General features: G+C 39.2%; 1 protein-coding gene across 5 annotated transcripts in view; it reads left to right on the forward strand.

Moving 5' to 3' along the window:
* The window catches only part of LOC125453815 (glutamate decarboxylase 1), a 57,727-nt gene that overhangs the window by 23,804 nt on the left and 12,308 nt on the right, over nucleotides 1-21,615 (forward strand). For all 5 annotated transcript variants that reach the window (XM_059647266.1, XM_048533793.2, XM_048533795.1 and 2 more), the window contains one exon: nucleotides 13,772-13,921. In XM_059647266.1, coding sequence (XP_059503249.1) covers nucleotides 13,772-13,921 — 150 coding nt within the window. The remainder of the gene's footprint in view (nucleotides 1-13,771; nucleotides 13,922-21,615) is intronic.

The raw sequence follows: 21,615 nt of genomic DNA on the forward strand, positions 1-21,615 counted from the left end.
AAGACAGCAACAACTAATGGACTGCACGCCACCATCACCAGTATTGTACCCACAGTGGGGAAGGCCCGCACCATTTGTAAAGCCCAGAAGTTTTAGTTGCACATGCTGATGTCAGGTAAGTGGGAGGACCTCTTTTGCAGGTATTTTGGGCTCATCAAAAGCACTTCTATCTTCTGCCTAGCCTCTTGAAATTGGCCTACCACCACCCGTTTCACCAAGAACCCCAATCTTATGGGATCTTTACACCAAATAATCTTTTGCTTTAATAGTCACAGGCTAAACACTTACTTGGACCTTCCCTCTCCTAGATCAGTAGTGTAGCACATTCTCCTTAATAGCTAGGTATAGGTAAATCATAACATTGAGCTTTTCCTCTCTGCAGCAGGAACTGAAATGTAACTTGCATCGACGTTCGATTGTCTTCTCTTTTAATGATAAACTATAAATATACAAGTCATACCAAGAATCTGACTCGTAAACCGGCAAAAACTCTATTTAAGTAAAACAAATAAATTAAAAGATAACAGCCTGAAATAGCAAAATATGTACTTTTATACTCTCCTTGATACATAATATAGTAAATAATCTTTCCACTTTCTCTCCAAATGTAAATCGTAAAACAGAAGTTCACTTGACAATTAAGTTCAATCTGACCTGAGAGTTAGCACAGACTTAAAACATATAATTCTTCTGTTACTACATTTCAGTGCCTTCCTCAAATATTTATCAAATAACAATCACACATAGTAGTTCAAATTCAACATAAGCACTTGGTTCAATTGACTTAGTTGTTAGGATGTGGGATCCAGAAGAGTAATTCTCTTCTGACAGTGTTTCTAATGATTATAGTAAAATGTACTGAATATCTGGGCAGAGAACTTGAAATGACTAATCTCCATTGTACATAGAAAATTGAGTGACCATTATAATGATTCAGAATGTCTGTGTACTCAATAGGTATCCACAAATATGGCACCATATGGCCACTACATGCTCTATAGTTAAAGTTAGGCCAGTCAGTTAGTAATTATTGAATAATTATGTTTCTATCACAGATGCAGGGAGCATCAGACATGTCTAGATTCATACATACATAATTTCTTTATCTCTTGGTCTTTGTTCCAAATATAAGAAGTACATTTGAAGGAAATTATCAGAGAACTTCTGACCACTCTTGTGTTTTTGATTTTTACAAATGCAATATAGTTTGGTAAGATTTGAACAGAGGGGTTACCTTCAGCGAAACCTTCGAGGTGGAATGAAGTATTTGTATATTTCTGTGAGCTCCAAATACTGCAGATGATTTTTTAATTTTTCCTAGCCATAAGTGTCAGAATTACTTTCTTCCTACTTTCTTCTTACAAGCACCTCCTGCACTGGAGACAATCAACCAAAGCAGTGGGGGGATTGCTTTTAATTCATAAAACTAATTGTCTCAACTCCAACATATGAAGCAATGGGCCAGATGTTGCTCTCACCAGTGAAGAAGTGACACCAACTGTTCATCTTGTTTATGTTTGCTTAGAGAATATCTATGGGGCTTTGCAGTAAAATATTAGAGAATTACATTAGAGAACCAAAATGATGCAACACTGTCTGCAGGAAATCTAGAACCTGGATCTAACAGGACAAACAACTGTACATTTCCTTAACTAATCAGACTGAAGAATCACGAAGTCTTAGAATCATACAGAATGGAAACAGACCCTTTGGCCCAACTGATTCACACTGACCAGACATCCCAATCTGACCTAGTCCGGTTTTCCAGCATTTGGCCCATATCCCTCTAAAACCTTTCTAGTCACATAGCCATTCAGAATCCTTTTAAATAATCCATTTTCTCTGGCAGCTTTTTCCATAAGCACACCACCTTCTGTGTGAGAAAGTTACCCCTCAGGTCCTTTTTCAGTCTTTCCCCTCTCACCTTAAACCTATGCCCTGTAGTCCTTAATGAGCAGTGCAGAGTCTGAACCAGGGTGTGTCTGTTAGAATATTTAATTCAGTTTCAGATCAGGTGTTCAAATTGAACGAAGATCTGGAAAGAGAAGTTGAAGTAAGGAATTGACATAGACGAAATAGAAAAAAAACAAAAATGATCTAGTTTTTATTATTTCTTAAACTTCCAACTAAGTTTTGAAGGAATGAGACTCCATATCTATCAGATATATTTAAAAAATAATGTTTTCAAGACCGGATAAGCCCTGATGTTTTGTGGAATATTTAGCAAGCATATAATTACAAGTGTACGAGGTGACCTAAATGGATTTTCAAATTCATTGCCTAGGTCACTTAGCCATAGCTAGATATCCTGCTTGAGTCTATATGCTGCTGATACTTTGTTTGTGACTTTATTAATGTGGGATATTTTCTAGTCACCCTGTGTGGAGATGTTATTGTACACCTCTGGAGCAGGTGGGAATTGAACTCAGGGTCCTGGCTTAGAAGTAGGAAAATTGTCACTGCACCATGAGAATCCCATTAGTGTGAGAGTTAGCTATATTACTGTGTGTCAGGTATGAATCAGTTGGCAATACTCTTGCCTTTTAAAACAGAACAATATGGCTTGAAGTTCTATTCCAGTACCTGAGCATTTTTTTAAAAGTGCAATATTGAAGAGAAGCTGCATTGTTGTTTGGATGTGACATTAAAACAGTGATGTGGGTGAGTAGAAAAGATCCCAATGACATTATTTAAAATAGCAGGATATTAACCCTGGTATCAGGGCCAATATTTATTTTTCACTCAACAATCCAAAAAGAAACAGTAACACTACTTTGCAATGTTAAATTGGCTATATTTCTTATATTGCAGAAGTGAGTATAATTCAAAAAAATGACTAAAATGTCTTGGGATTTTCTATGGTCATACAAGGCCATTTGGAAATTCTTATAAATCTTTATTTCCATACTGTGCTGATCTATTCACCAGCTTAGGATCATTCAAACACTGTTGTCTCTGTTCGAACATGCACCAAGGTCTGTTCATCCATGATCTCAGAGCTCACTGCTCATTGTTAATTTCTGATCTGGCACTGCTTTGATATTTTTTAAAAAATCTTTATAAGCAAAGTGTTTCACAGCCTTGCTCCTCCCTTTCTCCGTAACCTAGTCCAGCCCTACAACCCCTCAAGATCTCTACTTTCCTCTAATTCATCTCTCTCTCTTCATTTAAGTTATTCTTTACATCCACATTTTTACACCAAGTGTTAGGCCTTCTATTCTGATACCTTCTTTATGTGACTTTGTGTCTAATTTTGTGAAGTACCTGCAGAAGTTTTGCTACTTTAAACATGCCATACAAAGGGATCAAGGGTGTGGTGAGAAAGTGGGAACAATTTACTGAGTTGGATGATCAACCACGATCATATTGAGTGGTTTACCAGGCTCAAAGGGTGTATCTTCTATGTTTCTATATTTCTAAATAAAAGTTGAAGGTCAGGAAACGTCATTATCCAGAGTTAAATTTTAAGAGGATGTAAATGAATTAGACATGCAGCCCTATCATAATATTAAGTAAACATCTTTTTTCCTGGTATCATATTGATTGCATACCTCCGTCCCCTACTCTGCGTCCAGTAAAAGTGCAAGAAGTTTGAATGGAGTTGGGTTGGATTTGAATTCAAACGTTTAAAACTTTAACCTCCCACTTGAAGTAAACCTGCCTGTTTCTTTCTTGTTAAAGTTCTCCTTGCGTTTTACATAAGGGTTCCTCAATATGATTGGTTGAAGCACTTCACTGGTACTAATTTGTGCATGCCATCAGTGTCCTGTAGGGGAGCATCACAAAGGGGATGATGCCCAATTACAGGCAGTTGTCACCCAAACCCCATTGAATATCTATGGACCAAGTGTTGCTCCTTTACCACTGATTGCAAAATGTAGTCAGAAGTCCCATGACATAAATCATAATCCAACAGGTTTATTTAAAATCACAAGCTTTCGGAGCACTTCACCTGATGAAGGAACAATGTTTCAAAAGTTTTGTGATTTAAACAAACCTGTTGGACTATAACCTGTTGCTGTGTGAATTCTGCCTTTGTCCACCCGAGTCTAAAACCAGCATCTCCACATCATGCAAAATGTAGGCCATTGCATTTGGTTCAAAATATAATGTTACATCGTAGCAAAAATCATAATTTTGTTTCTATGAAGAGCAGTAATGGATATAAAAAGCAAATCAAAATCAAATTGACAAGTAACTTAATGAATTTTGGATGCCTATTTCAAGTCACGAATGCTCAGATATCTTGGATCACCTGTGAAACTTCTAACTTTGCTTCGGATACTTTTTAATGTTTCCACCAAAATGATAGTTTACAATGAACTGTTCGGCATAAGAGTACTAGCACAACGGCAACCGTTGATTCTTCCGATGGTCCTCGGTCCAACAATTGAATATTGACCCTGATGGCAGAGTCAATTGAGTTCAAGTCACAGTCATGTGGGGTTCAGTCACCTGACATCAATTTTGCCTAAGCTGGTCAATTGTTGGCTGGAGAGTGTATTTAACACTCAAGTAAGGAGAGCAAGCATAATCTATAATTTGATGTCCTCCAATATGGATGGAACAGTTATGGGAGAGAGAACACTGACACCTTTGTTACGAGGCGTCCTTTCAGCAACTTTAAAAAGAACGAATTAGGACATGGCCACAATAGCCACCGTTCAAAAAGTGGCTACAACCAGCCACATGAGAGCCCTCAAGCCTATCAGGAGCACTGGTCTGGTTACGAACCTTCTGGAAGGGAGCCCTTCTATCCTTAATCTCGCCTCCATGAATATGGTAAACTGGCAAGCCTAATAATGAAGTGAGTTAATATGCTGGTCGGACTATGGGGTGAAAATTCAGCTCTAAGTGAAAATCAACTCAGATTAACATGCTAAAATTGGTAGGCTAAACTTAATGCGTGGAGTTATTCAGGCAGTTAAAACCTAATTAAGGTCTAAATTGAAAGTATCAAGTCATGGTAAGCGGTATTACCACTGGGAATAAGGACTGACTGTTAGAGCTAGTGTTAGCAATAATAATGCTGAAAAGAGTAGAAAATACATTATTGATAGTGGAGAAATGGCAGGCTAATTAAAACATAGATTTTCATGTGAAGAAGTTAACAGCTAGCAGGGCAGAATTTCCTTCCCAGCAGGACAAGAGAGTGAAAAGTCAGGCAGTCAGCCCTCTCACTGTTACCCTGCCATGAGATGCCACTTCAATGATTTCTCACTGGAACTGAGATCCATGCAAATAATTGTGGCCATTTTATACTTAGATACAAATGATGGGGGTGCATCATTTTCTGTCAAATGCACATTAATTATGCTTGGAACTGGGTATGCTGTGCACACACCCTATACTAAGGCTACAATGGGCTGCAAAGCTTCAGTAGCAAATTTGTTCATTGCTAAGTTAGTGGTTGTGTTAGGTAAGGCAAAAGCTTTGAAATAAAAGGTATTTTTAATTTTTGACACATTGGCTGATTTTGCCAGCCACGCCTGGTATTCTGTTTCAGCACCTTTCACATGTATCAGCTCTGCTGGAGTCTATCAAATTCACTCAAGTTGTTCTGACCCTGGGAAACTGTAGCTAGGTCAGAGAAGGCAGTGGTGTGAGAGAGCTAATGTTCACCCAGATTATATACCATTATTTCTAGGAAGAAACTCCATCTGCACAGGAAGGTGATAGATTTACATGATCATATTTTGAAAGTAGAAAACTGTAGGACAGGAAATGGGTTGAAGATAACGTTGGGTTTTTTTTGGAAAGTGTGATGACTGCTGTGTGGTTTTTCTGCTGAAACAGCAATGCTAAAAATAATAGCAGTTTTGGAATTTTATAAACTTTCAGTAAGTTATCTGTAACTAAAAGGGCTGTTCATTTTTTGGTACCTGAAAAATAAAATGAAAATTTAAACATGAATTGATGGATACTAAAATGTACAATATAGTATAATTAAACATGGGAAAATAACAACCACACACTATTTGCTGAAAATCTTGGCTTCGACTTTCTGCTGGAGATACACAAGAGAGCAGGTGTATGTATTCTAATCACATACAAATGACAGGAATTTGTCACATTACTTCAATTCTGGAATATCAGATGGGATCAGAACTCTACAATGCTTCAAGCAGTATAAACACAGCAGAAAATCTAGGCTGTTATATTTAACGCATGTATCATATGAATGTCATTATTATTTTACTTTAGCCATCACACTTTACATACCATGCTTGCTTCCATGTATTTTCTGATTAATTGTAAGCAATGCCACCAGAAGTCTGACAACTTTTAAAAATTACTATTTATTTTTGGGTAATGAGCATCAATATCTGCCATTCATTGCGCATTCATATTTGTCCTGACAGCCTTTTACTTGAATCATTCAGTGTGATTCAAACGTGTGCAATGTTATAGGAAGTTAAGAATCAACCATGATTCAGTGATACAAAATCTTGCAGACTATATTGCAGTAACATAACCACGTAACCATTGTATTTTACGTTAAAACATTAGCCAATCATTTCTGTATGTACCCCACATTTATTCCTGTATCACACTTTGTTGATAAACTCTTTACTATCACAAAGCAATGTTTTATGCAATGAACTAAAAGTGATGACACATGAAATATGCTGCAGTATATTGTGCAAAGCAAAGATTTGCTGTACCCCTCTGCTATGCTTTGTAGCATGTTTATCTTTGTCTACTCGCTACCCTTAAACCACCGTTTATAAGTTTATCTCCCTTTCAGTCCTTTTCTCAGGGCATTATGTATAAAATTGAAGTACTACTTAATCTTTTTTTGTAGTTCTTGATTTCAGTTGCTTACTCTCCCCACCAAACCTTTTCACTTGGGACCACAACCTCGATCCCTTTGTCACCACTGTCATCCCAAGTTAGACTTCAGGGCCAATGTCCCACACTACAAGTCATCCTCCCACCGTTTCTAAAATGACAAGTACTATGTTCTAAGCATGTTTAAGTTCATTCAGCACTGTAAGAAATTATTTCCCTTTTAAAAGAATTCAACTAAAAACAGGTTCCTCATCATAACTGATTGTAACCATTTCAATTCCCCTTCTCCCTTTTTCTAAAACCACAGGAGTGATTGGCAGCTGACAGTTGTAAAAAAAAAGATGATGCCATATTGCCTGTTTAGCTTTTCCTCCAAAGACAAATCTTAACTCACTGGTCTGTAATTTTCAAGATTTCACTTGAATTGTTCTTCCGCATGAAGATATAAGAATTAGGAGGAGGAGTAAGCCATTTGACTCCATGGGTTAGTTCTCCCATTTAGTAAGATCGTGGCTGATTTGGCTGAGGTCTTTATCTCTACTTCCCTGTCTGTCGTCCTCTGCTCTTGACTGACTTGTCAATCAAAAACTGTACAATGGCCTTGAATATATTCAATGATCCAGGCTTCATTTGATTACTGGAAAAAAATATGCCAAAGGCTAACAACCTTCTGAGAGAAGAAACTCCTTCTCAGTTCCATCATAAATGGGAAGCCCCTTATTTTTACACTGTGCCTCATGGTTCTACATCACCTCATTGAGAGGCAAAATCCTCTCAAAATCTATGCAGACAAGCCCTGCAGAATTTTATATGCGTCAATAAGATTCATTATTTTTCTAAATTTCAGTGAGTATGGATGCAGCCTGGTCAGCCTTTCCTCATAAGATAAGCCCCTCATCCCAATAATAGGTCTAGTGAACCTTCTTTGAGTTGTTTCCAAGACACTTATGCCCCTCCGTGAGTAAGGTGATCACAGCTGCATGAAGTACACTGTAGGTATGATTTCATCAAGTGCAGAACAGTTGTTACAAGACTTCCCTCCTTTTATACTCTTATCATTCTTCCAATAAAGGCCAATGCTCAGTTTGCCTTCCTAATTAATTGCTGTACACACATACTGACATTTCATCATTGGTGTACACTGCACTGATGCATTCTGTCATGTTTCTACATTTAAATAATATTCAACTCTTCTACTCTTCCTATTAAAATGAATAACTTCTTATTTTTCACACATTATATTGCATGTGCCAAATTTTTATCCAGTCATTTAACCCATCTTAACCCTTTGGCCAACTCTTTGGATCCTCATACCATCAGCAATATTGGCAACCATAATGTCAGCCCCTTCATCTAAATTATAAACATATATTGTAAATAGTTGATGCCCTAGCACAGATCCTTATGGCACTCCATCAGTTATAGTTTGTCATGCTGAAAATCAACTGAGTCTCTGTTTCCTGTTAGATAGCCAGTCTTCAATCTGTGCCTCCAGTGACATAAGCTTTTATCTTACGTAATAATGCACTTTGCAGCACATTATCAAATTCCTTTAGGAAACCCAAATGCACTACATCTATTACTCGCCCTTTGTCCAATCTGACTTTTATATTATCAAGGACCTCTAATAAACCCGTCAAATAATACTTCTCTTTCACAAACCACCTTGATTCAGCTTGCTTTCTTTCTTTACAAAAGGGCATACAATTTGTCATTTCCCAGTTACCAGGACCACCCAGGACACACTAGGTTATTTTATTTTTATATCAGAGTGCCATATGCTTCCATAAGTTTTTCACTCTCCAGTGAAAACTTAAATCTCAATTTGATGTCGTCTCGACCTTGAAACTCATTAATTTGAACTAATGCCATTTTTTTGGAGAGCTACAAACGATCGATCTGAGTTTAATTCTTATTTGTTTCTTGAGGAAAAGATCAGATTTCCTTTCTCTATCTGTCCAATTCTTCTGCCATGTCATCATATAGATATTCTTATTATATCTTTTAGTGGCACTACTTGTTCTTTAATTGAACTTTAATTCCTAATGTAAGCAAACTTCTATACAATTGATTATTTTGATTTTTTTCTACAGTTCTGCTTTCTGAGTTTATTTCAGCTAGCCTAACACTTTTATTTTGTCAACTATAAGTGCTTCTGAACTTAAAATGTTCCAGAAAGGAAATACTCAGGCTCATAAACCAAAAGGACAAGGCAGCATTGCAGAGTAACTATCTTGATGATAGCCAGAGTGGGAAAGGGAAGAACAGAGTATACAGCATAAAAGAAAGAGCAATTAGGGCTAAAAGGGGGAAAAGTGATTAAAATAAAAGCAAACTTAATGGTTCTTACATAAATGTGCATAGTATTTGAAACAAAATAAATGAATTAATTATGCAAATAGAGATTATGGATATAATCTATAATAATTACAGTGATATGCTTGCAAGGTGACCAAAGTTGGGAACTCAACATTCAGTGAAATTTGAATTTTCGAAGGGAAGGGTTATGGGGTAGCTTTATTAATTCAAGATGGAGTGAATACAATAACAATCATGACCCAGAATCATATAATATAGAATGCATATGGTTGTCAGTGAGAAATAACAAGGGGAAGAAGAAATTTGTGGGAGTAGTCTATAGGTCCCAAAACAGCAACCATTCTATAGGACACAGAATAAATCATGATATAACAAGAGGAAGTACAAAAGGCACTGAGTTAATCATGTGTGACTCTAATCCTCATCTATGTGTGACTTTAATCTTCATCTACATTAGGAAAATCAAATTGGCAAAGAATTCGTAGAACGTATTCAGAACAGTTTCCTAGAATAACACATTGAAGCTAGTAATTTGTATAGAAGAAGGTTTAGTAAATCATCTCAGAGTTAGCGATCCCCTGAGGAACAGTGTTTATGACATGACTGATTTTAGCATACAGTATGAGAGTGACAACCTTGGATTAAATATGTATAATTACATAAGATGAGGACAGAGTTGGATGGAATGAAATGGGAAAGAAATTAGCAGAAAAGTCAGTTGAGGAACAATGTCAGACATTTAAGAAAATCATTCCAGATTTACAACAAAGATATATTCCAGTGACAAGCAAGAGTCACAGGAAGGGGATAAACTGATCGTGGTTAACAAATGAAGTTGAGAACAGTATCAAATAAGATACGGGAAAGAAAAGTGGTGAACTAAAAGATTGGGAAAGTTTTAAAAACCAACAAAATTTGAACAAAAAGTAGTGAAGAGGAAAAAAGAAACCACAAGGATAAACTAGCAAGCAACATAAAAATAGACAGAAAGAACTCCATTAAATATATAAAAGGTGAGAGACAGCCAAATGAACATAAGTCCCTAAGAGACTGAGGCTAGGGAAATAATAATGAGGGCATAGGAAATGGCAGAGGAGCTGAATAAGTACATAACATCTGTCTTCACAATACCAGACATTAATAGTGCTCTAAAAATTTTAAATAATTAAGGGCTTAAAGATTGGGTCAGGGTGAGAAAGTAAGCAAGAATGATAACTATCACTAAAGAAAAAGTACTAGAGAATCTAATGAGCTGAAGACTGATCATTTCCTTGGACATGATGAAAGACGTCCTAGGATTTTAAAGGGAGTCACTACAGAAATAATGGATACATTGGGAGTAATCTTCCAAGAATCCTTAGATTCTGGAGAAATCTCAGAGGACCGGATTGCTAATGTAACACACTTATTCAAACAGGGAGGGAGACAAAAGCATAGTTAACTATAGGCCATTAGCATAACATTTTTATCATTGTGAAAATGTTAGCATCTATTCTAAAGGATGTATTAGCAGACTGTTTAGAAATACGTAATGTAATTAAGCAGAGTTAGCATGAATTCATGAAGTTGAATTCATTGCCTGACAAGTTTATTACAGTGATAACAAAGTGTGGAGTTGGATGAACACAGCAGGCCAAGCAGCATCTTAGGAGCAGAAAAGCTGACGTTTCGGGCATAGACCCTTCATCAGAAATTTGTTATCTCAGGTTCTCTAGCATCTGCAGTTCCTATTATCTCTGATACAAATTTGTTACAGTTCTTTGAAGAAGAAATGAATAGGATAGATAAAGGAGAACTAGTAGATATAATATATTTGGATTTGCAAAAGCATTTAATGAGATAACATTAAGCTACTAAATAAAATGAGTCTGTGGTATTAGGGGTAGTATATTAACACGGTGAGGGGATTGGCTAACTAGTGGAAGACTGGTAGAAGTTGGATAAATAGGGACATTTCAGGATAATGATGGATAACTGGTGGAGTCCTACAGTGATCAGTATCGGGACAACAATTATTTACAATACTTATCAATAACTTGGATTAATGAATTGAATGTACTATCACTAAGGTTGTGTGTGACACCAATGTAGGTGGGAAGGCAAGTAGTCAAGATGATAGAAAAAGTCTTCACAGGGATATAAACGGGTTGAGTGAGTGGGTGAAAGCTTGGCAGATGGAATATATTGTGGAAAAATTTGAGGTTATACAGTTTGGCAGGATGAATACAAGAGCTCAATATTCTTTAAATGGAGAAAGACTACAGGCACCTGCAACACAGTCACGTTTGGGGTTCTTTATGTATCAATCACAAAAAACTAGCATTTAGGTTCAACAGGTTATAAGGAAGATCAATGGAATGTTGATCTTTATTTTGAAGTGACTGGAGTATTAGCATACAGCCCACAACTCTCTGGGTGAAGAACCTCCCTCTGACATCTCCTCTATACCTTCCTCCTAACACCTTAAAACTATGACCTCTCATGGCAGTCAATCCTGCCCTGGGGAAAAGTCTCTGGCTATCGACTCTATCCATGCCTCTCATTACCTTGTACACCTCGATCAGGTCACCTCTCTTCCTCCTTCTCTCCAGAGAGAAAAGTCCGAGTTCAGTCAACCTCTCCTCGTAAGACAAGCCCTCCAGTCCAGTCAGCATCCTGGTGAACCTCCTTTGCACCGTCTCCAAAGCCTCCACATCTTTCCCGTAATAGGGCAACCAGAACTGGACACAATATTCCAAGTGTGGTCTCACCAGGGTTTTGTAGAGCTGCAGCAAAACCTCGCGGCTCTTAAACTGGATCTGCCTGTTAATGAAAGCCAAGACACCATACGCTTTCTTAACAACCTTATCCACTTGGGTGGCAACTTTGAGGGAGCTATGCACTTGAACACCAAGACCCCGCTGTTCCTCCACACTGCCGAGAATCCTGCCTTTAATCCTATATTCAGCATTTAAGTTCGACCTTCCAAAATACATCACTTTGCATTTATCCAGGTTGAACTCCATCTGCCATTTCTCAGCCCAGTTCTGCATACTGTCAATGTCTCGCTGAAGCCTGCAATAGCCCTTGATACTATCAACGGCACCTCCAACCTTTGTGTCATCAGCAAACATACTAACCCACCCCTCAACCTCCTCATCCAAGTCATTTATAAAAACTACAAAGAGCAGGGGCCCACGAACAGAGCCCTGTGGGACTCCACTCAGCACTGACCTCTAGGCAGAATACTTACCATCTACAACAACTCTCTGCCTCCTGTCAGCCAACCAATTCTGAATCCAGACAGCCAAATCACCCTGTATCCCAAACCTCCTGACTTTATGAATGAGCCTGCCGTGAGGAACCTTATCAAATGCCTTGCTGAAGTCCATGTACACCACGTCCACTGCTCAACCCTCGTCAACCTGTCTTGTGACCTCCTCAAAGAACTCAATAAGATTTGTGAGGCATGACCTGCCCCTCACAAAGCCATGCTGACTCCCTTTAATCACGCTATGCTTTTCTAAATAGCCATAAATCCTATCCCTCAGAATTCTTTCCAAAACCTTGCTGACCACAGATGTAAGACTGACTGGTCTGTAATTTCCTGGGATTTCCCTATTCCTTTTCTTGAAAAGAGGAATAACATTTGCCTCGCTCCAATCTTCCCGTACAACTCCCGTGGAGAGTGAAGAAGCAAAGATCTTCGCCAGCGGCTTAGCAACCTCCGGTCTCACTTCCCGGAGCAACCTAGGATAAATCTGGTCTGGCCCTGGGGACTTATCAATCTTAATGTTTGCCAAAATTTCCAGCACATCAACTTCCTCAATCTTGATCTGTTCAAGCCTGTTTCCCTGCTCCTCAAAGTTCTCATTCTCAACAAGACCCCTTTCCTTAGTGAAAACCGAAGCAAAAAACTCACTTAGGACTTCCCCTTATGGGACAATCTAGGACCTAAGGGTATAATCTCAGAGTTATGAGTTACCTATTTAAGAAAGAGATAAGGAAGAGTTTTTTTTCTCTCATAGATTAGTGAGTTGGCGAAATTCTTTCTCGCAGAAGGCTCTGTAGGTTGGGTGGTTGAGTGTATTCATTGCTGAAGTAACCAGATTTTCAATGAGTAAGGGAATTGAAGGCTTTGTGATTAAGGCAGGAAAGTGGAGTTGAGGGTTATTAGATTAGCCATGATTACATTGCATGGTGGAGCTGACTTTATGGACCAAATGGCCACCTTCAGCTCTTACATCTTACAGTCTTTTAGTCTGGAACAGTGTTAAACAGCAAAGTCCCTTGTTGTGCAAGAAAGTTCTCAAAAGATGATAATAACCTTGGTCTTGTTTGCTTCCACAATTTCTCTGAATAGTCTGCCTTTGGAAGACTACGTTCATCAATGGAAACACTGAGTGAGAAGGGATAAAGATGAACACATCAACTGGAGATAATTATAATGAATGAAAAGAAACAATAGTGGATATATTTTACAAATGATCCTGATCTAGATATTTTGTTATTTGTCCCTTAATAGTCTGAGCTTTACCTGTTTTATCTTTCTTCCTCTTATTATTTTTCAACCTTCTACTTTCTTCAATCTAACCTAACAAAAACTAAATGTGTAGCATTCTGAATGATTACATTTTTGTTATGGCAAAATGGAGTAAAGTAAGTTATATTTTGTTCGCAGGGTATTCTCCAAGGCTGCAATCAGATGTGTGCAGGCTACTTGTTCCAGCAAGATAAGCAGTACGATGTTTCCTACGATACAGGAGATAAGGCAATACAGTGTGGCCGTCACGTGGACATTTTCAAGTTTTGGTTGATGTGGAAGGCAAAGGTACAGTAACCTGGGCTGAAGCCTTTAATACCAGCTTGGCATGTTACACATACCTGGTTGTCTGACTTAATGGTTGGGTGGATAGTTTCAACTAAAACTGACCAGCTAGTCCTTGGAAAAGAGAAGGCCAAAGTCCCAATATGCAACAAATGAGACGTTAGATAAATGAAAGATGTAACTTACATCCTCACAGAGTATGAAAGGTAGGAATTCTGGCTCTGTGCTTATGAATACATGAATGTTTGAATAGATTTGGATTGGGGAACACTGGTTAGGATTTCTAACCCCTGAAGTTTTGGCTATAACTAGAGGCAGATTTCTGTTTCGAACCATTAAGTATTAAATTATTTCGAAGACATATTGCCATGTTTCCTGAATTGAGCTTTTGATTTTAGTTTCAATTATGGTTAAAAGTGAGCTTTACATTAACCTGGGTCATATGTTGTTTGCAGGTATATATATTTTTCTTATTAAAATGACAATATCACCATTGGATGGTGCTTCTGTAAAGACTGCCAGTACCAAACAGAACATTCTGGAAAATCATCTCTTACAGGTTTGCAGCATAGTATCAGAAGAGGTTGCCTTGGCAACACATGTGGTCTAGTTACAGCACTGCAGAACATTGGAAATATTTGCTGTAGTGGAATTGACTATCTGATGGTTATGTGCACAAGTACCAGAAATTGCTTCCTGCACCTTGCCAGTGAAATTAAAGGTGGGGTTCGTCACCCTTAATGTATATGACTGTGAAGATCTAAATATTTAATCATTAAACAGCTACTGGTACAATTTTTTAAAATAATGTAATTACAATTTTTTAACAACATAAATCTACATGATTTATTTTAGAGTCCCACTTGCCTTAAAAGTCTTTACAGTAATCCACAGTCTGAGTTTAAACATTCAGGAGGATGTAAAACTTTTACTTCAACGTTTTGTGATGATGTCTAGATAGAAAATACGGAGCCTATATTGTTCTGAGCTTCTCTGCTCAACAGCAAGGTGGATGAACAGGAGAGAAAACGTAAATTATTACAGCAAGCATAACTGCCATAAACTCTGGGACCTCTGCCCACTGTTTAAAGAGTTAATTGCTTTTCAAAATCTAGAATACAGAGAAAAGTGAAAAGGAGTTATAGTATTGAGAGGTTGGTCTAACAGTTTTATAACTGTGGGAGCAAGTACTTAGGAGCACAAACAAATAGAGGGATCTAAAGGTTTGACAATAAAGGGAAAGAGCTGCTTGGAATTGGAAGTTGTAGGAGGTTATTTTCAGGGCAGAGGCATTCCGGGAAGAGTATGAAATTAGTAGAAGGAAGTCTTAGAATGTGGAGGCACTGGGTTGAGTGAGGTAGATGCATGCGCTTTGTGAAGAAATTGATGATGTGAAGTATTTGTTGGATATCAAAGTGGAATAGAGAAGACAGTTCTGGAATAAGAAGTATGAAATATTGGTCACAGGATGCAAAAGTATTTGGGATGGGAGTTGAAGTTTCTAGAATAACTGATGAGTGAAATTTCACAATTTTTAGAGCATGGAAAGTGACTGGACTTTGTCATGCAAGTAACTCTGTTGGATTTCGTGGCATCAGAATGAAAACCTATAGAATCCTTTAGTGACAAGATTCTCAAAGCTGCAAGGGGCCTTAGATATCTCTTTTTAATCAATTAAATACAATACATTTTAAGAAAATGAATAATTTCCTCAACATGCAGCTACTATATGATCACCCATACCACATCATGCATGTAAATGTTAATTTACCTTTTGAGTCATTCTGTTAAGAATCAAACTATTCAAAGCTGGAAAGCAAATATGTACCTGGTCGCTGAGTGAGTCGTTAACCACGACTGCTGCCAACTGTGTGATTCTCCAGCATTCCAAGATACAATACAATATTTTTTAGCTACCAGAATTGAACACATTGTTCACATATGAAAAGTAGATTTAAAGTGTCTCAGTGGCTCTGATGGCATAATGTCTTAGACAGCTGAACAATAATTTAGGTTGCAACTGAGAGCTATGTGCTCCAAAATTTTCCTTTGGAAAGGGGACTTTTATAACAGAAAAGCAAAATGACAGAAAGCAATCAGGAAGGCCAGCAGCAACAAGAAGCTGATGAGGAGAATCCTCAGCTCATAGCTGGGTCATCCAGAGCCATCATATTTGGAACATCTTTCTTCAGAGTCAGCCTTCTCAGCTTCATGAATACTACAGTTCAACCAAGAATCCACAACATTCACATCCTCTGGACAACCACCTAAACAAACATAACACATTAATCATGTATTTTTACAGCTGCAAACTATTACAAGACAATGGAAATAAACAGATGAACTTCAGCAACTTAGAATAGTTTATTTCTTGTCCTCAATTATTGTAATATCTGATCACTGTGGTTGGCTTGATGCCACTGTCTGACTTTCTTCTGGTGTTGCTCCTAGGTTCAAAAGCAATTTTGACTCTCTTGGGATTGTGATGTCCTTTCTATCCTGATGTACAAGTTCTGGGAACAAGTAGTTTCATGTTGGATGTCCAGTGTGTTTTATAGGAAGCTTCTCTCACCACATAAGGGAATTGGCCTGTTGACCTGTTATTGTGCATAACAAAGTGTTCAGGTAACCACTTTTCAGTTGGGTTCAAACTGGACGTTGGATTTCCAAAGAGAGTGATTGGTATTGTTTTTCCCAACCGTATGCTAATTTTGTCCAAACCAGTAAAGTTAGTCTTGTTGAAGGAATCTGAATTGAAAGACAGGGTGTTCTTTCTGCCCAGCGGCTGTCTGAATGGGAGTAGTTCCGTGTCGTACTGTTGGAAGCTGCTAGGTGGCCTGTTTTGGAGTAAAAGCATAAGGTGTTACACTTACTAAATCCCTGCAGTTGACTTGACACAGGCTGCACAGAAGGAGAGGCTCTTTCCTATAGCTGCTTGTAGGTGTGATGCTCTGCAGGTTTTAAAAGTCAAGTCAGGATCCAGTAGTTCTTCTGTTCAGGCTGATGTCACCTTATCCCTGTGTGCTTTGCAGCTGGTAAAGATAATACTTGCATAACCTAGAAACAGAGGAGTCAGGAAAACTCAACTTGGAAACCAGAGCAATTTCTTGGCAGGTTCAGCTTGCATTTGCACAAAAAGATCTTCATGTTGGACAATGGGCACAAACATTTCTGACATGTTCCATGGATCTGGTCACATGCACAACATTGACACCCAACACGTGCCAGGTTCTATGATCCTTGTTGGTACATTTCTGATCGACTTATAGATGATTCTGCTCTTCACTGCTGCACCTCAGAAGGCACTGGCAACTATCATTGTAGTACTCCAGCAAGAATACTGTGTGCTCAGTGAGACAGACCCAGCTCATAGACTGGACCTGGCTGCTTCTCCAGGCTCTTTGCTTGCTCTCATAAAGCTCATTCACTCTGAGCCTATCTGGATGCACACAGCACCCATGCCTTGTGTGCCTTGCCTTTTTACATATTGACCCCTCTGCTTCAGATATACCAGGCTCATCTTACTTGAGTATGACCTAGTTAGTGCAGACATAAAGCCAGGAAGCTTGCCACGTTGTCACCAGGCCTCAGTTCAGTCAAGGTGAATAGCCTTCTCCCAAGGGCTCCTAGCACAGTGAGTTTAAGGCAGCCTCTAATGCCAGTCCAGGTCCTTTCAGGACTGTCAGACTCTGGATCCTCTGCTAGTAAGGGACGAGGAGGTGAATGACGGGCAGCTTGCCAGCTGCCTTGACCCTTTCTGCCCTCTGGTGGGTTGTGTATGTTCCTGGAATGAGACAGAGGCAGGTATTACAGGAGACGAAAATGGATGGACCGGCATTTACTGTTAGTGCAGGTGGAGAGTACGTGGCACTATACACGTTTTGCGGGGCTAGAGAAATCAAAGGTTAGGGTTCATTTAGTGATTGGGGGAAAGCATTGTAGAAAGTAGTGAAAGAGTGGTAGAGCATGATCTTTATGGGAGATGGACCCACTAGCAAAGTTAGAGTGAGTGTGAGGTATTGGAGAGATGATTACGGAATGCAGTAGGTCATTGAACTTCTTCCTATACTACTGGGCATTCCCCCAGACATTTGCTACTGCTGTGATCTAGGTGGTCTCTGCCGTTGGCCATGAGGGACAAGGAAGCCCCACCTTTATACCAGACCCTCCAGCAGAACGTCCAGGATGATGCCCACAAAGTTGCACTCCGATTTCCCCCTGATCTGCCGTGTCCACGACAAAATGTCAGGAACCATGCAGAGCAGCTCCAGATTTACAGCATTTGGCTGGGTGCACCACAATCTTTTAAATATGTCACAGATACAAGCGATGATGATCAATTCTGGAATCTCCAGTTAGCAACAAGTTCTTCCAGGAATGGCATGTAGTAAGATGGGGCCAAGTTGCATATGATACTCTCAATACGTGCTGAAATGTGGAATAATATGGTGGGTTTGTTAAGAATTGGTGAGAAGATTCTTTTGGCCTTATGATGACAATTATTCCACCAAATCCCAGTGCAACTTATTCTTAGCCAAATCACCTTTAGATTCAGCCCTTAGGATTTTATGTAAGCCCCACAGTTCTCTTTTGCTGCAATTTGCCCAGCAACCAACATACTGAATGTATTTAATGAAAGTTAGTGTTGTGCCTTTGTCCAGCCTTGATTCCTTAAAGCCATGAAAATAAATAATAATTGGAAATTAACATGCCACTTCTGAGGTATGCAAAATCTGTGAGACCCTCTGTGTTATTTGCAAGTTTTACATTTTTTTCTGGGAATTGCAAAACAATAAGCCCTGTATATTAAATCTACGCCTCTGAAAACTATGTAACAGCAATTATATATCACCTGCCCAGCATATTTCACCAGGTGCATCCTTTCCAGGATGCTTTGATCAGGATTGCCAAACAGTTAGTGTAAAGAAGAGGAACCAGTGAATCTTACACTTGTCAGAATATAATCGCTATTCACCAACGATAGTTACCTTCTCCAGAATCCACTCTATTTGACAAGTGTGGAGGAGTGAAAACTGTCTTTCATTGCTTTACTGCTGATGGGAGGGAAGAAGAATGTATTTCATGCCACATAGAACCCTGATGCTTCTGGCCTGAAGCCCATCTGAAGTTGGGTCAAGGGCCTCAATTTGCTTAATATGAACAAATGTCACAGACTGTCACAGCTCCAGGGTCAGCTGCAGGTTCCCTGGCTCCTTCCAGCTCCTGGGCCATTTTTTGTGGAGGCAGGACAGGGAGAGGTGGTGAGGCTACCAACAAACAAATGGCAGGCAACCATATGAGTTGTTATATGCCACTTAATGTCTATCGTCAGCAGTCAAATGGGATTTTGCTGCTTTGTTCATGAGTGTGACAGTACTTTCACACCAAATTAACAAAGTACCCAGCTACATTTTTCCGTGCATTTGGATCATGTTGGCAGCAAAAAAAAAGTAATCAGATAATCATAGGTAAAGAGAATGTGGTGCTTCTAGTGAATTTTGTACATGTACGTGTGGCTGAATCACATTGAGATATCCTGTGCGGCTGTATGCGGAGGGTAACAGTGAGTCTGGTGCCTGCTTTACATCTTTCCCCATTTTTACTTCCATTGCTTTGATTTGGGAGAGATGGGCTGCTGACTAGTTGTAGCCGATTTTATACTATTACACAAAGTCAAGATCTACCCCTTAAAGTTGTAAGCCTATTTTTGTGGCTTCTTTAATCTTTATGGGTTTAGATGGTGGCAGACAAATGTAGATTGCCATGTTAAAAAGAATCTTAGCAGAAGACTTGGAAAGTGAGGGACTTTCTGAGGTCTGTCTTGGGGGGTGGGTGGGGAGCAGGCATAGGCAGGTGTGAAGTGACTAATAGACTTTATTAAGACCACTTGATCTTTGTAGATAAGTTTGTACCGAGAAAACAAAAGAAAAAGGCTAAAAAGGCTTTTGAAGATTATTGCATTAACACTGGCTAACATTATTTAATGTCCAATACATTACCTGTAATTCAATGTTTTTAGAGAGCCTTATAAATGTTTTTCATTCATTCTATTCCATGAATTTAACAAGGATTACAGTGTGTGTTAAGTAAAGGTGGTATTTGCTTAAACAGGATCAAATAAAGGAACTTTCACATTAATTAATAACAGCACAGAATAATACTGCATAGTAAATTAAAACACTAGTCTACAGTGGTTGAAGTAGATTCATTTAAAATGTACTTGAAATTTTGAGATGGGGAATGTGTGCAGGACCATTGATTTTGGACTGTTTATTAAGGATTTTTTTATTGAAACTGTACAGTCAGCAAAACCAGGTGCGAGAATTTTAGTGGAGGTCACAGTCCCATCATTCACGGCCTTCCACCCTACAACTAAAAAAGGAGAGGAAAGGTTTGACTTGATGGCTGCTGATTGGCCTAAGCCATGACTTCTGCCCCAATCTGGGAGGAAATCTCACCTACCAGAACTGTCAGCTTTAGAGATAGGTAGCCATTTTCCAGTTCTAGTCGTACTGTTGGAAGCAGTAGTCACGGATGGATTGCAACCAACCCCTCATAAGGATTGTTGTGGGAGACTGGACTGGTAAGTCGGGTGGGGCTATGAGATAGACATTTTTGGCTGGTCACGGGACTTAGGAAAACCAGCGGGGAGTGATCATCATTGTGGAATACTCCATAGGGCACAGGATGCTGAAATAGGAGATCACTTAGCAGCCTCAGATCGTTTGAGGATGGGCACATAGACCACCTGACACCTACTTACCTCATTAGAGTACCAACAGCCCCAGCCCTGCTGCCTTTTCGGCCCAACAATGTGGGTGAAAGGGCCTGTTCCTGTCCTGTATTCTTCTATATTCTATGTAAACCTCTATCCTTACTTGGTCTGGCTGGCATTGTGACTCTAGACCCACAGAATTGTAGTTGACTCTTAACATTTGTCTGGGCAATTAGAGATGGGCAATAAATGGAAATAAATGGCCAGTAAATGGAAAAGCCCTGGGGAAAATTGATGCATAGAGAGATCTGGGTGTTTAGGAACATTGTACCCTGAAAGGTGGCAATGTAGGTCGATAGAGAGGTCAAGAAAGCATACGGCATGGTGTCATTCATTGAACAGAGTATTGAGTACAAGAGTTGGCAGGTCGACCACATTTGGAATACTGTGTACAGTTCTGGCTGCCACATTACCAAAAGGATGTGGATGCTTTGGGGGGGTTGCAGAGGAGGTTCACTAGGATGTTGCCTGTTATGGAGGGCACTAGCTACAAAGAGAGGTTGAGTAGATTAGGATTATTTACATTAGAAAGATGGAGGTTGAGGAGGGACCTGATTGAGGTCTACAAAATCATGAGAGGCATAGACAGGGTGGATAGCAAGAAGCTTTTTCCCAGAGTGGTGGACTCAGTTACTAGGGGTCATGATTTCAAAGTGAGAGGGAAAAAGTTTATAGGAGATATGCGTGGAAAGTTCTTTACACAGAGGGTGGTGGATGCCTGGAACACGTTGCCAGTGGAGGTGGTAGAGGCGGGCACAATAGCATCACTTAAGATGTATCTAGACACATACATGAATGGGCAGGGAGCAGAGCGATACAGATCCTTGGAAAATAGGCGACAGGCTTCGATAGAGGATCTGGATTGACACAGGTTTGGAGGGCCGAAGGGTCTGTTCCTGTGCTGTAATTTTCTTTGTTCTTT

This window comes from Stegostoma tigrinum, chromosome 7 (assembly GCF_030684315.1).
Source record: "Stegostoma tigrinum isolate sSteTig4 chromosome 7, sSteTig4.hap1, whole genome shotgun sequence".
In the NCBI taxonomy this organism is placed as follows: Eukaryota; Metazoa; Chordata; class Chondrichthyes; order Orectolobiformes; family Stegostomatidae; genus Stegostoma; species Stegostoma tigrinum.